At 43.3% G+C, this 16,934-nt stretch overlaps 1 protein-coding gene across 1 annotated transcript in view; it reads right to left on the reverse strand.

Moving 5' to 3' along the window:
- Nucleotides 1-16,934, reverse strand: part of LOC123995389 (cyclin-dependent kinase-like 5) — a 182,837-nt gene that overhangs the window by 22,989 nt on the left and 142,914 nt on the right. Inside the window, exon 13 of the mRNA XM_046298961.1 lies at nucleotides 3,221-3,332. Within this exon, the coding sequence (XP_046154917.1) occupies nucleotides 3,221-3,332 (112 nt within the window). The remainder of the gene's footprint in view (nucleotides 1-3,220; nucleotides 3,333-16,934) is intronic.

Raw genomic sequence — 16,934 nt, forward strand, 5'->3', positions numbered from 1 at the left:
CTCAATTGGGTTGAGGTTGAGTCATTATCGAGGCTAGGTCATCTGATGCAGCATTCCATAACTCTCCTTTTTGGTCAAATAGCCCTTACACAGCATGGCGGTGTGTTGGGTCATTGTCCTGTTGAAAAACAAATGATAGTACCACTAAGTGCAAACCAGATGGGATGGCGTATCGCTGCAGAATGCTGTGGTAGCCATGCTGATTAAGTGTGTCTTGAATTCTAAATAAATCACAGACAGCAAAAATCAGAAACTTTCTGTCCAAAAATGATGCAGAAAAATTAATCCATGCTTTTGTCACTTCTAGGTTAGACTACTGCAATGCTCTACTTTCCAGCTACCCGGATAAAGCACTGAATAGACTTCAGTTGGTGCTAAATACAGCTGCTAGAATCCTGACTAGAACCAAAAATTTTGATCATATTACTCCAGTGCTAGCCTCTCTACACTGGCTTCCTGTCAAAGCAAGGGCTGATTTCAAGGTTTTACTGCTAACCTACAAAGCATTACATGGGCTTGCTCCTACCTATCTCTCTGATTTGGTCCTGCCGTACATACCTACATGTACGCTACGGTCACAAGACGCAGGCCTCCTAATTGTCCCTAGAATTTCTAAGCAAACAGCTGGAGGCAGGGCTTTCTCCTATAGAGCTCCATTTTTATGGAACGGTCTGCCTACCCATGTCAGAGACGCAAACTCGGTCTCAACCTTTAAGTCTTTACTGAAGACTCATCTCTTCAGTGGGTCATATGATTGAGTGTAGTCTGGCCCAGGAGTTGGAAGGTGAACGGAAAGGCTCTGGAGCAACGAACCGCCCTTGCTGTCTCTGCCTGGCCGGTTCCCCTCTTTCCACTGGGATTCTCTGCCTCTAACCCTATTACAGGGGGCTGAGTCACTGGCTTACTGGGGCTCTCTCATGCCGTCCCTGGAAGGGGTGCGTCACCTGAGTGGGTTGATTCACTGGTGTGGTCATCCTGTCTGGGTTGGCGCCCCCCCCCCCCTTGGGTTGTGCCATGGCGGAGATCTTTGTGGGCTATACTCAGCCTTGTCTCAGGATGGTAAGTTGGTGGTTGAAGATGTCCCTCTAGTGGTGTGGGGGCTGTGCTTTGGCAAAGTGGGTGGGGTTATATCCTTCCTGTTTGGCCCTGTCCGGGGGTGTCCTCGGATGGGGCCACAGTGTCTCCTGACCCCTCCTGTCTCAGCCTCCAGTATTTATGCTGCAGTAGTTTATGTGTCGGGGGGCTAGGGTCAGTTTGTTATATCTGGAGTACTTCTCCTGTCCTATTCGGTGTCCTGTGTGAATCTAAGTGTGCGTTCTCTAATTCTCTCCTTCTCTCTTTCTTTCTCTCTCTCGGAGGACCTGAGCCCTAGGACCATGCCCCAGGACTACCTGACATGATGACTCCTTGCTGTCCCCAGTCCACCTGGCCGTGCTGCTGCTCCAGTTTCAACTGACCTGAGCCCTAGGACCATGCCCCAGGACTACCTGACATGATGACTCCTTGCTGTCCCCAGTCCACCTGGCCGTGCTGCTACTCCAGTTTCAACTGTTCTGCCTTATTATTATACGACCATGTTGGTCATTTATGAACATTTGAACATCTTGGCCATGTTCTGTTATAATCTCCACCCGGCACAGCCAGAAGAGGACTGGCCACCCCACATTGCCTGGTCCCTCTAGGTTTCTTCCTAGGTTTTGGCCTTTCTGGGGAGTTTTTCCTAGCCACCGTGCTTCTACACCTGCATTGCTTGCTGTTTGGGGTTTTAGGCTGGGTTTCTGTACAGCACTTTGAGATATCAGCTGATGTACGAAGGGCTTTATAAATAAATGTGATTTGATTTGATTTTGACAGTGTCACCAGCAAAGCACCCCCACACCACCTCCTCCTCCTGTCTTTAAACATCAGCTATCTGAGCAGCTAAACCATCGCTGCAACTGCACCTACCTCATCCCCATATTGTTTTTATTTACTTTTTTTGCACACCATTATCTCTACTTGCACACCATCATCATCTGCACATCTATCACTCCAGTGTTAATTTGCTAAATTGTAATTACTTTGCCACTATGGCCTATTTATTGTCTTACCTCCTCACGCCATTTGCACACACTGTATATATATATACACTTTTCTTCTATTGTGTTATTGACTGTACGTTTGTTTATTCCATGTGTAACTCTGTGTTGTTGTTTGTGTCGCACTGCTTTGCTTTATCTTGGCCGCGGTTGCAGTTGCAGGTCGCAGTTGTGCCTGCCTGATTAAATAAAGACAAAATTAAATAAAAATAAATACAAATGCTTCACGGTGGGAACCACATGTGGCGATCATTACTTCACCTACTCTGCGTCTCACAAAGACATGACGGTTGGACCAAAAATCTCAAATTTGGACTCATCAGACCAAAGGACAAATTCCCCCTGGTCTAATGTGCATTGCTGGTGTTTCTTGGCCAAAAGCAAGTCTCTTCTTCTTATAGGTGTCCTTTAGTAGTGGTTTATTTGCAGCAATTCGACCATGAAGGCCTGATTCCCTTCTGAACAGTTGATGTTGAGATGCGTCTGTCAGCATTTATTTGGGCTGCAATCTGAGGTGCAGTTAACTCTAATGAACTTATCCTCTGCAGCAGAGGTAACTCTGCGTCTTCCATTCCTGTGACGGTCCTCATGAGAGCCACTGCATTTGAAGAAACTTTCAAAGTTCTTGAAATTGTAAGTATTGACTGACCGTTATGTCTTAAAGTAATGATGGACTGTTGTTTCTCTTTGCTTATTTGAGCTGTTCTTGCCATAATATGGACTTGGTCTTTTACCAAATAGAGCCATCTTCTGTATCCCCCCCTACCTTGTTACAAAACTGATTGGCTCAAACGCATTAAGAAGTAAAGAAATTCCAGGGCACACCTGTTAATTTAAATACATTCCAGGTGACTACCTCATGAAGCTGGTTGAGAGAATGCCAAGAGTGTGCAAAGCTGTCATCAAGGCAAAAAGGGTGGCAACATTGAAGAACCTCAAAAATATTTAACACTTTTTTGGTTAATACATGATTCCATATATGTGTGATGTCATAGTTTTGATATCTTCACTATTATTTTACCATGTAGAAATAAAGAAACCCTGGAATGAGTAGGTGCGTCAAAATTTTTGACTGGTACTGTACATATGTTAACTCCAGAGGTATGGCAGACCATAACATTACAGAAGAGAACAGCACCCACCGTTTGGGACTTGTTCTTCTTCTTCTTCTTCTTTATTGCTCTGAAGAAGCCCTGCTTCTCCTTTTCTTTGATCGGCTCTGATTGGTTCATCACCACGATCTCTGGGCGCATCCTATTGATGGAGAGAACACAATACAGCTGGAAAAACAGAAGGACTCTAACGGAGGGACAGTCCAAGCTGCGCTGCAACTGGATGGATTGGAAGACTAATGAAGGAACAGTCCAAGCTGTATTGTACAGTAACTGGAAGGACAGGAAGAGTCTAATGAAGGCTCAGTCCAAGCTGCACTGTAACATGACAGAGAAGAGGACTCTAATGAAGGAATAGTCCACATTGTAATGTACTCTAACTGGACAGACTTGAGGACTCTAATGAAGGAACAGTCCACGCTGTAATGTGCACTAACTGGACAGACTTGAGGACTCTAATGAAGGAACAGTCCACGCTGTAATGTACACTAACTGGACAGACTTGAGGACTCTAATGAAGGAACAGTCCAAGCTGTACTCTAACTGGACAGACTTGAGGACTATAATGAAGGAACAGTCCAAGCTGTAATGTAACTGGACAGACTTGATGACTCTAATGAAGGAACAGTCCAAGCTGTATTGTAACTGGACAGACTTGAGGACTCTAATGAAGGAACAGTCCAAGCTGTACTCTAACTGGACAGACTTGAGGACTATAATGAAGGAACAGTCCAAGCTGTACTCTAACTGGACAGACTTGAGGACTATAATGAAGGAACAGTCCAAGCTGTAATGTAACTGGACAGACTTGAGGACTCTAATGAATGAACAGTCCAAGCTGTACTCTAACTGGACAGACTTGAGGACTCTAATGAATGAACAGTCCAAGCTGTACTCTAACTGGACAGACTTGAGGACTCTAATGAAGGAACAGTCCAATATGTACACTAACTGGTCAGACTTGAGGACTCTAATGAAGGAACAGTCCAAGCTGTAATGTAACTGGACAGACTTGAGGACTCTAATGAAGGAACAGTCCAATATGTAATTTAACTGGACAGACTTGAGGACTGTAATGAAGGAACAGTCCAAGCTGTAATGTACTCTAACTGGACAGACTTGAGGACTCTAATGAAGGAACAGTCCAAGATGTAATGTAACTGGACAGACTTGAGGACTCTAATGAAGGAACAGTCCAAGCTGTAATGTACTCTAACTGGACAGACTTGAGGACTCTAATGAAGGAACAATCCAAGCTGTAATGTAACTGGACAGACTTGAGGACTCTAATGAAGGAACAATCCAAGCTATAATGTAACTGGACAGACTTGAGGACTCTGATGAAGGAACAGTCCAAGCTGTAATGTACTCTAACTGGACAGACTTGAGGACTCTAATGAAGGAACAGTCCAAGCTGTAATGTACTCTAACTGGACAGACTTGAGGACTCTAATGAAGGAACAGTCCAAGCTGTAATGTACTCTAACTGGACAGACTTGAGGACTCTAATGAAGGAACAGTCCAAGCTGTAATGTAACTGGACAGACTTGAGGACTCTAGTGAAGGAACAGACCAAGCTGTAATGTAACTGGACAGACTTGAGGACTCTAATGAAGGAACAGTCCAAGCTGTAATGTAACTGGACAGACTTGAGGACTCTAATGAAGGAACAATCCAAGCTGTAATGTACTCTAACTGGACAGACTTGAGTACTCTAATGAAGGAACAGTCCAAGCTGTATTCTAACTGGACAGACTTGAGGACTATAATGAAGGAACAGTCCAAGCTGTAATGTACTCTAACTGGACAGACTTGAGGACTCTAATGAAGGAACAATCCAAGCTGTAATGTACTCTAACTGGACAGACTTGAGGACTCGAATGAAGGAACAGTCCAAGCTGTAATGTAACTGGACAGACTTGAGGACTCTAATGAAGGAACATTCCAAGCTGAAATGTACTCTAACTGGACAGACTTGAGGACTCGAATGAAGGAACAGTCCAAGCTGTAAAGTAACTGGACAGACTTGAGGACTCTAATGAAGGAACAATCCAAGCTGTAATGTACTCTAACTGGACAGACTTGAGGACTCTAATGAAGGAACAGTCCAAGCTGTAATGTAACTGGACAGACTTGAGGACTCTAATGAAGGAACAATCCAAGCTGTAATGTACTCTAACTGGACAGACTTGAGGACTCTAATGAAGGAACAGTCCAAGCTGTAATGTAACTGGACAGACTTGAGGACTCTAATGAAGGAACAGTCCAAGCTGTACTCTAACTGGACAGACTTGAGGACTATAATGAAGGAACAGTCCAAGCTGTAATGTAACTGGACAGACTTGATGACTCTAATGAAGGAACAGTCCAAGCTGTATTGTAACTGGACAGACTTGAGGACTCTAATGAAGGAACAGTCCAAGCTGTACTCTAACTGGACAGACTTGAGGACTATAATGAAGGAACAGTCCAAGCTGTACTCTAACTGGACAGACTTGAGGACTATAATGAAGGAACAGTCCAAGCTGTAATGTAACTGGACAGACTTGAGGACTCTAATGAATGAACAGTCCAAGCTGTACTCTAACTGGACAGACTTGAGGACTCTAATGAATGAACAGTCCAAGCTGTACTCTAACTGGACAGACTTGAGGACTCTAATGAAGGAACAGTCCAATATGTACACTAACTGGTCAGACTTGAGGACTCTAATGAAGGAACAGTCCAAGCTGTAATGTAACTGGACAGACTTGAGGACTCTAATGAAGGAACAGTCCAATATGTAATTTAACTGGACAGACTTGAGGACTGTAATGAAGGAACAGTCCAAGCTGTAATGTAACTGGACAGACTTGAGGACTCTAATGAAGGAACAGTCCAAGCTGTAATGTACTCTAACTGGACAGACTTGAGGACTCTAATGAAGGAACAATCCAAGCTGTAATGTAACTGGACAGACTTGAGGACTCTAATGAAGGAACAATCCAAGCTATAATGTAACTGGACAGACTTGAGGACTCTGATGAAGGAACAGTCCAAGCTGTAATGTACTCTAACTGGACAGACTTGAGGACTCTAATGAAGGAACAGTCCAAGCTGTAATGTACTCTAACTGGACAGACTTGAGGACTCTAATGAAGGAACAGTCCAAGCTGTAATGTACTCTAACTGGACAGACTTGAGGACTCTAATGAAGGAACAGTCCAAGCTGTAATGTAACTGGACAGACTTGAGGACTCTAGTGAAGGAACAGACCAAGCTGTAATGTAACTGGACAGACTTGAGGACTCTAATGAAGGAACAGTCCAAGCTGTAATGTAACTGGACAGACTTGAGGACTCTAATGAAGGAACAATCCAAGCTGTAATGTACTCTAACTGGACAGACTTGAGTACTCTAATGAAGGAACAGTCCAAGCTGTATTCTAACTGGACAGACTTGAGGACTATAATGAAGGAACAGTCCAAGCTGTAATGTACTCTAACTGGACAGACTTGAGGACTCTAATGAAGGAACAATCCAAGCTGTAATGTACTCTAACTGGACAGACTTGAGGACTCGAATGAAGGAACAGTCCAAGCTGTAATGTAACTGGACAGACTTGAGGACTCTAATGAAGGAACAATCCAAGCTGAAATGTACTCTAACTGGACAGACTTGAGGACTCTAATGAAGGAACAGTCCAAGCTGTAATGTAACTGGACAGACTTGAGGACTCTAATGAAGGAACAATCCAAGCTGTAATGTACTCTAACTGGACAGACTTGAGGACTCTAATGAAGGAACAGTCCAAGCTGTAATGTAACTGGACAGACTTGAGGACTCTAATGAAGGAACAGTCCAAGCTGTAATGTAAACTGGACAGACTTGAGGACTCTAATGAAGGAACAGTCCAAGCTGTACTGTATGTAACTGGACAGACTTGAGGACTCTAATGAAGGAACAGTCCAAGCTGTAATGTAACTGGACAGACTTGAGGACTCTAATGAAGGAACAGTCCAAGCTGTAATGTAACTGGACAGACTTGAGGACTCTAATGAAGGAACAGTCCAAGCTGTAATGTAACTGGACAGACTTGAGGACTATAATGAAGGAACAGTCCAAGCTGTACTCTAACTGGACAGACTTGAGGACTCTAATGAAGGAACAATCCAAGCTGTACTCTAACTGGACAGACTTGAGGACTATAATGAAGGAACAGTCCAAGCTGTACTCTAACTGGACAGACTTGAGGACTCTAATGAAGGAACAATCCAAGCTGTAATGTAACTGGACAGACTTGAGGACTCTAATGAAGGAACAATCCAAGCTGTAATGTAACTGGACAGACTTGAGGACTCTAATGAATGAACAGTCCAAGCTGTACTCTAACTGGACAGACTTGAGGACTCTAATGAAGGAACAGTCCAATATGTACACTAACTGGTCAGACTTGAGGACTCTAATGAAGGAACAGTCCAAGCTGTAATGTAACTGGACAGACTTGAGGACTCTAATGAAGGAACAGTCCAAGCTGTAATGTACTCTAACTGGACAGACTTGAGGACTCTAATGAAGGAACAGTCCAAGCTGTAATGTACTCTAACTGGACAGACTTGAGGACTCTAATGAAGGAACAGTCCAAGCTGTAATGTACTCTAACTGGACAGACTTGAGGACTCTAATGAAGGAACAGTCCAAGCTGTAATGTACTCTAACTGGACAGACTTGAGGACTCTAATGAAGGAACAGTCCAAGCTGTAATGTAACTGGACAGACTTGAGGACTCTAGTGAAGGAACAGACCAAGCTGTAATGTAACTGGACAGACTTGAGGACTCTAATGAAGGAACAGTCCAAGCTGTAATGTAACTGGACAGACTTGAGGACTCTAATGAAGGAACAATCCAAGCTGTAATGTACTCTAACTGGACAGACTTGAGTACTCTAATGAAGGAACAGTCCAAGCTGTATTCTAACTGGACAGACTTGAGGACTATAATGAAGGAACAGTCCAAGCTGTAATGTACTCTAACTGGACAGACTTGAGGACTCTAATGAAGGAACAATCCAAGCTGTAATGTACTCTAACTGGACAGACTTGAGGACTCGAATGAAGGAACAGTCCAAGCTGTAATGTAACTGGACAGACTTGAGGACTCTAATGAAGGAACAATCCAAGCTGAAATGTACTCTAACTGGACAGACTTGAGGACTCGAATGAAGGAACAGTCCAAGCTGTAAAGTAACTGGACAGACTTGAGGACTCTAATGAAGGAACAATCCAAGCTGTAATGTACTCTAACTGGACAGACTTGAGGACTCTAATGAAGGAACAGTCCAAGCTGTAATGTAACTGGACAGACTTGAGGACTCTAATGAAGGAACAATCCAAGCTGTAATGTACTCTAACTGGACAGACTTGAGGACTCTAATGAAGGAACAGTCCAAGCTGTAATGTAACTGGACAGACTTGAGGACTCTAATGAAGGAACAGTCCAAGCTGTACTGTAACTGGACAGACTTGAGGACTCTAATGAAGTAACAGTCCAAGCTGTACTGTACTCTAACTGGACAGACTTGAGGACTCTAATGAAGGAACAGTCCAAGCTGTAATGTAACTGGACAGACTTGAGGACTCTAATGAAGGAACAGTCCACGCTGTAATGTAACTGGACAGACTTGAGGACTCAAATGAAGGAACAGTCCAATATGTAATTTAACTGGACAGACTTGAGGACTGTAATGAAGGAACAGTCCAAGCTGTAATGTACTCTAACTGGACAGACTTGAGGACTCTAATGAAGGAACAGTCCAAGATGTAATGTAACTGGACAGACTTGAGGACTCTAATGAAGGAACAGTCCAAGCTGTAATGTAACTGGACAGACTTGAGGACTCTAATGAAGGAACAATCCAAGCTGTAATGTACTCTAACTGGACAGACTTGAGTACTCTAATGAAGGAACAGTCCAAGCTGTATTCTAACTGGACAGACTTGAGGACTATAATGAAGGAACAGTCCAAGCTGTAATGTACTCTAACTGGACAGACTTGAGGACTCTAATGAAGGAACAATCCAAGCTGTAATGTAACTGGACAGACTTGAGACTCTAATGAAGGAACAATCCAAGCTATAATGTAACTGGACAGACTTGAGGACTCTGATGAAGGAACAGTCCAAGCTGTAATGTACTCTAACTGGACAGACTTGAGGACTCTAATGAAGGAACAATCCAAGCTGTAATGTACTCTAACTGGACAGACTTGAGGACTCTAATGAAGGAACAGTCCAAGCTGTAATGTAACTGGACAGACTTGAGGACTATAATGAAGGAACAGTCCAAGCTGTAATGTACTCTAACTGGACAGACTTGAGGACTCTAATGAAGGAACAGTCCAAGCTGTAATGTACTCTAACTGGACAGACTTGAGGACTCTAATGAAGGAACAGTCCAAGCTGTAATGTACTCTAACTGGACAGACTTGAGGACTCTAATGAAGGAACAGTCCAAGCTGTAATGTACTCTAACTGGACAGACTTGAGGACTCTAATGAAGGAACAGTCCAAGCTGTACTCTAACTGGACAGACTTGAGGACTATAATGAAGGAACAGTCCAAGCTGTAATGTAACTGGACAGACTTGATGACTCTAATGAAGGAACAGTCCAAGCTGTATTGTAACTGGACAGACTTGAGGACTCTAATGAAGGAACAGTCCAAGCTGTACTCTAACTGGACAGACTTGAGGACTATAATGAAGGAACAGTCCAAGCTGTACTCTAACTGGACAGACTTGAGGACTATAATGAAGGAACAGTCCAAGCTGTAATGTAACTGGACAGACTTGAGGACTCTAATGAATGAACAGTCCAAGCTGTACTCTAACTGGACAGACTTGAGGACTCTAATGAATGAACAGTCCAAGCTGTACTCTAACTGGACAGACTTGAGGACTCTAATGAAGGAACAGTCCAATATGTACACTAACTGGTCAGACTTGAGGACTCTAATGAAGGAACAGTCCAAGCTGTAATGTAACTGGACAGACTTGAGGACTCTAATGAAGGAACAGTCCAATATGTAATTTAACTGGACAGACTTGAGGACTGTAATGAAGGAACAGTCCAAGCTGTAATGTACTCTAACTGGACAGACTTGAGGACTCTAATGAAGGAACAGTCCAAGATGTAATGTAACTGGACAGACTTGAGGACTCGAATGAAGGAACAGTCCAAGCTGTAATGTAACTGGACAGACTTGAGGACTCTAATGAAGGAACAATCCAAGCTGAAATGTACTCTAACTGGACAGACTTGAGGACTCGAATGAAGGAACAGTCCAAGCTGTAAAGTAACTGGACAGACTTGAGGACTCTAATGAAGGAACAATCCAAGCTGTAATGTACTCTAACTGGACAGACTTGAGGACTCTAATGAAGGAACAGTCCAAGCTGTAATGTAACTGGACAGACTTGAGGACTCTAATGAAGGAACAATCCAAGCTGTAATGTACTCTAACTGGACAGACTTGAGGACTCTAATGAAGGAACAGTCCAAGCTGTAATGTAACTGGACAGACTTGAGGACTCTAATGAAGGAACAGTCCAAGCTGTACTGTAACTGGACAGACTTGAGGACTCTAATGAAGGAACAGTCCAAGCTGTACTGTACTCTAACTGGACAGACTTGAGGACTCTAATGAAGGAACAGTCCAAGCTGTAATGTAACTGGACAGACTTGAGGACTCTAATGAAGGAACAGTCCACGCTGTAATGTAACTGGACAGACTTGAGGACTCAAATGAAGGAACAGTCCAATATGTAATTTAACTGGACAGACTTGAGGACTGTAATGAAGGAACAGTCCAAGCTGTAATGTACTCTAACTGGACAGACTTGAGGACTCTAATGAAGGAACAGTCCAAGATGTAATGTAACTGGACAGACTTGAGGACTCTAATGAAGGAACAGTCCAAGCTGTAATGTAACTGGACAGACTTGAGGACTCTAATGAAGGAACAATCCAAGCTGTAATGTACTCTAACTGGACAGACTTGAGTACTCTAATGAAGGAACAGTCCAAGCTGTATTCTAACTGGACAGACTTGAGGACTATAATGAAGGAACAGTCCAAGCTGTAATGTACTCTAACTGGACAGACTTGAGGACTCTAATGAAGGAACAATCCAAGCTGTAATGTAACTGGACAGACTTGTAGACTCTAATGAAGGAACAATCCAAGCTATAATGTAACTGGACAGACTTGAGGACTCTATGAAGGAACAGTCCAAGCTGTAATGTACTCTAACTGGACAGACTTGAGGACTCTAATGAAGGAACAATCCAAGCTGTAATGTACTCTAACTGGACAGACTTGAGGACTCTAATGAAGGAACAGTCCAAGCTGTAATGTACTCTAACTGGACAGACTTGAGGACTCTAATGAAGGAACAGTCCAAGCTGTAATGTACTCTAACTGGACAGACTTGAGGACTCTAATGAAGGAACAGTCCAAGCTGTAATGTACTCTAACTGGACAGACTTGAGGACTCTAATGAAGGAACAGTCCAAGCTGTACTCTAACTGGACAGACTTGAGGACTATAATGAAGGAACAGTCCAAGCTGTAATGTAACTGGACAGACTTGAGGACTATAATGAAGGAACAGTCCAAGCTGTAATGTACTCTAACTGGACAGACTTGAGGACTCTAATGAAGGAACAGTCCAAGCTGTAATGTACTCTAACTGGACAGACTTGAGGACTCTAATGAAGGAACAGTCCAAGCTATTATGTAACTGGACAGACTTGAGGACTATAATGAAGGAACAGTCCAAGCTGTAATGTACTCTAACTGGACAGACTTGAGGACTCTAATGAAGGAACAGTCCAAGCTGTAATGTACTCTAACTGGACAGACTTGAGGACTCTAATGAAGGAACAGTCCAAGCTGTAATGTACTCTAACTGGACAGACTTGAGGACTCTAATGAAGGAACAGTCCAAGCTGTAATGTACTCTAACTGGACAGACTTGAGGACTCTAATGAAGGAACAGTCCAAGCTGTACTCTAACTGGACAGACTTGAGGACTATAATGAAGGAACAGTCCAAGCTGTAATGTAACTGGACAGACTAACTGGGAACAGACTGTATTGTAACTGGACAGACTTGAGGACTAATGAAGGAACAGTCCAAGCTGTACTCTAACTGGACAGACTTGAGGACTATAATGAAGGAACAGTCCAAGCTGTACTCTAACTGGACAGACTTGAGGACTATAATGAAGGAACAGTCCAAGCTGTAATGTAACTGGACAGACTTGAGGACTCTAATGAATGAACAGTCCAAGCTGTACTCTAACTGGACAGACTTGAGGACTCTAATGAATGAACAGTCCAAGCTGTACTCTAACTGGACAGACTTGAGGACTCTAATGAAGGAACAGTCCAATATGTACACTAACTGGTCAGACTTGAGGACTCTAATGAAGGAACAGTCCAAGCTGTAATGTAACTGGACAGACTTGAGGACTCTAATGAAGGAACAGTCCAATATGTAATTTAACTGGACAGACTTGAGGACTGTAATGAAGGAACAGTCCAAGCTGTAATGTACTCTAACTGGACAGACTTGAGGACTCTAATGAAGGAACAGTCCAAGATGTAATGTAACTGGACAGACTTGAGGACTCTAATGAAGGAACAGTCCAAGCTGTAATGTACTCTAACTGGACAGACTTGAGGACTCTAATGAAGGAACAATCCAAGCTGTAATGTAACTGGACAGACTTGAGGACTCTAATGAAGGAACAATCCAAGCTATAATGTAACTGGACAGACTTGAGGACTCTGATGAAGGAACAGTCCAAGCTGTAATGTACTCTAACTGGACAGACTTGAGGACTCTAATGAAGGAACAGTCCAAGCTGTAATGTACTCTAACTGGACAGACTTGAGGACTCTAATGAAGGAACAGTCCAAGCTGTAATGTACTCTAACTGGACAGACTTGAGGACTCTAATGAAGGAACAGTCCAAGCTGTAATGTAACTGGACAGACTTGAGGACTCTAGTGAAGGAACAGACCAAGCTGTAATGTAACTGGACAGACTTGAGGACTCTAATGAAGGAACAGTCCAAGCTGTAATGTAACTGGACAGACTTGAGGACTCTAATGAAGGAACAATCCAAGCTGTAATGTACTCTAACTGGACAGACTTGAGTACTCTAATGAAGGAACAGTCCAAGCTGTATTCTAACTGGACAGACTTGAGGACTATAATGAAGGAACAGTCCAAGCTGTAATGTACTCTAACTGGACAGACTTGAGGACTCTAATGAAGGAACAATCCAAGCTGTAATGTACTCTAACTGGACAGACTTGAGGACTCGAATGAAGGAACAGTCCAAGCTGTAATGTAACTGGACAGACTTGAGGACTCTAATGAAGGAACATTCCAAGCTGAAATGTACTCTAACTGGACAGACTTGAGGACTCGAATGAAGGAACAGTCCAAGCTGTAAAGTAACTGGACAGACTTGAGGACTCTAATGAAGGAACAATCCAAGCTGTAATGTACTCTAACTGGACAGACTTGAGGACTCTAATGAAGGAACAGTCCAAGCTGTAATGTAACTGGACAGACTTGAGGACTCTAATGAAGGAACAATCCAAGCTGTAATGTACTCTAACTGGACAGACTTGAGGACTCTAATGAAGGAACAGTCCAAGCTGTAATGTAACTGGACAGACTTGAGGACTCTAATGAAGGAACAGTCCAAGCTGTACTCTAACTGGACAGACTTGAGGACTATAATGAAGGAACAGTCCAAGCTGTAATGTAACTGGACAGACTTGATGACTCTAATGAAGGAACAGTCCAAGCTGTATTGTAACTGGACAGACTTGAGGACTCTAATGAAGGAACAGTCCAAGCTGTACTCTAACTGGACAGACTTGAGGACTATAATGAAGGAACAGTCCAAGCTCAAATCAAATCAAATCAAATTTATTTATATGGACAGATATCTCAAAGTGCTGTAAGAAGGAACAGTAAAACCCCAAACAGCAAACAATGCTGTAAAAGCACGGTGGCTAGGAAAAACTCCTAGAAAGGCCAAAACCTGGAAGAAACCTAGACTTGAGGACAGTCCTCTAATGTGCCGGGTAAGATTATAACAGAAAATGACCAAGATGTTCAAATGTTCATAAATGACCAGCATGGTCAAATAATAATAAGGCAGAACAGTTGAAACTGGAGCAGCAGCACAGTCAGGTGGACTGGGGACAGCAAGGAGCCATCATGTCAGGTAGTCCTGGGGCACGGTCCTAGGGCTCAGGTCCTCCGAGAGAGAGAAAGAAAGAGAGAATTAGAGAGAGCATATGTGGGGTGGCCAGTCCTCTTCTGGCTGTGCCGGGTGGAGATTATAACAGAACGTGGCCAAGATGTTCAAATGTTCATAAATGACCAGCATGGTTGAATAATAGCAAGGCAGAACAGTTGAAACTGAGCAGGAGCATGGCCAGGTGGACTCAGCAAGGAGTCCTCATGTCAGGTAGTCCTGGGACATGGTCCTAAGGCTGGACAGACATGGCCAGGTGGACTGGGGACAGAAGGAACATGTCAGGTAGTCCTGGGGCATGGTTCTAAGGTCCTCCGAGACAGACTTGAGAACGACTTAGATTTACACAGGACACCGAATGACAGGAAAGTACAGATAAACAAACTGACCCTAATGTAAACTACTGCAGCATAAATACTGGAGGCTGAGACAGGAGGGGTCAGGAGACACTGTGGCCCCATCCGAGGACACCCCCGGACAGGGCCAAACAGGAAGGATATAACCCCACCCACTTTGCCAAAGCAAGGAAAATCTACAACCACCAACTTACCATCCTGAGACAAGCTGTACTCTAACTGGACAGACTTGAGGACTATAATGAAGGAACAGTCCAAGCTGTAATGTAACTGGACAGACTTGAGGACTCTAATGAATGAACAGTCCAAGCTGTACTCTAACTGGACAGACTTGAGGACTCTAATGAATGAACAGTCCAAGCTGTACTCTAACTGGACAGACTTGAGGACTCTAATGAAGGAACAGTCCAATATGTACACTAACTGGTCAGACTTGAGGACTCTAATGAAGGAACAGTCCAAGCTGTAATGTAACTGGACAGACTTGAGGACTCTAATGAAGGAACAGTCCAATATGTAATTTAACTGGACAGACTTGAGGACTGTAATGAAGGAACAGTCCAAGCTGTAATGTACTCTAACTGGACAGACTTGAGGACTCTAATGAAGGAACAGTCCAAGATGTAATGTAACTGGACAGACTTGAGGACTCTAATGAAGGAACAGTCCAAGCTGTAATGTACTCTAACTGGACAGACTTGAGGACTCTAATGAAGGAACAATCCAAGCTGTAATGTAACTGGACAGACTTGAGGACTCTAATGAAGGAACAATCCAAGCTATAATGTAACTGGACAGACTTGAGGACTCTGATGAAGGAACAGTCCAAGCTGTAATGTACTCTAACTGGACAGACTTGAGGACTCTAATGAAGGAACAGTCCAAGCTGTAATGTACTCTAACTGGACAGACTTGAGGACTCTAATGAAGGAACAGTCCAAGCTGTAATGTACTCTAACTGGACAGACTTGAGGACTCTAATGAAGGAACAGTCCAAGCTGTAATGTAACTGGACAGACTTGAGGACTCTAGTGAAGGAACAGACCAAGCTGTAATGTAACTGGACAGACTTGAGGACTCTAATGAAGGAACAGTCCAAGCTGTAATGTAACTGGACAGACTTGAGGACTCTAATGAAGGAACAATCCAAGCTGTAATGTACTCTAACTGGACAGACTTGAGTACTCTAATGAAGGAACAGTCCAAGCTGTATTCTAACTGGACAGACTTGAGGACTATAATGAAGGAACAGTCCAAGCTGTAATGTACTCTAACTGGACAGACTTGAGGACTCTAATGAAGGAACAATCCAAGCTGTAATGTACTCTAACTGGACAGACTTGAGGACTCGAATGAAGGAACAGTCCAAGCTGTAATGTAACTGGACAGACTTGAGGACTCTAATGAAGGAACAATCCAAGCTGAAATGTACTCTAACTGGACAGACTTGAGGACTCGAATGAAGGAACAGTCCAAGCTGTAAAGTAACTGGACAGACTTGAGGACTCTAATGAAGGAACAATCCAAGCTGTAATGTACTCTAACTGGACAGACTTGAGGACTCTAATGAAGGAACAGTCCAAGCTGTAATGTAACTGGACAGACTTGAGGACTCTAATGAAGGAACAATCCAAGCTGTAATGTACTCTAACTGGACAGACTTGAGGACTCTAATGAAGGAACAGTCCAAGCTGTAATGTACTCTAACTGGACAGACTTGAGGACTCTAATGAAGGAACAGTCCAAGCTGTAATGTAACTGGACAGACTTGAGGACTCTAGTGAAGGAACAGACCAAGCTGTAATGTAACTGGACAGACTTGAGGACTCTAATGAAGGAACAGTCCAAGCTGTAATGTAACTGGACAGACTTGAGGACTCTAATGAAGGAACAATCCAAGCTGTAATGTACTCTAACTGGACAGACTTGAGTACTCTAATGAAGGAACAGTCCAAGCTGTATTCTAACTGGACAGACTTGAGGACTATAATGAAGGAACAGTCCAAGCTGTAATGTACTCTAACTGGACAGACTTGAGGACTCTAATGAAGGAACAATCCAAGCTGT

The sequence above is a fragment of the Oncorhynchus gorbuscha genome, linkage group LG02 (genome assembly GCF_021184085.1).
Source record: "Oncorhynchus gorbuscha isolate QuinsamMale2020 ecotype Even-year linkage group LG02, OgorEven_v1.0, whole genome shotgun sequence".
In the NCBI taxonomy this organism is placed as follows: Eukaryota; Metazoa; Chordata; class Actinopteri; order Salmoniformes; family Salmonidae; genus Oncorhynchus; species Oncorhynchus gorbuscha.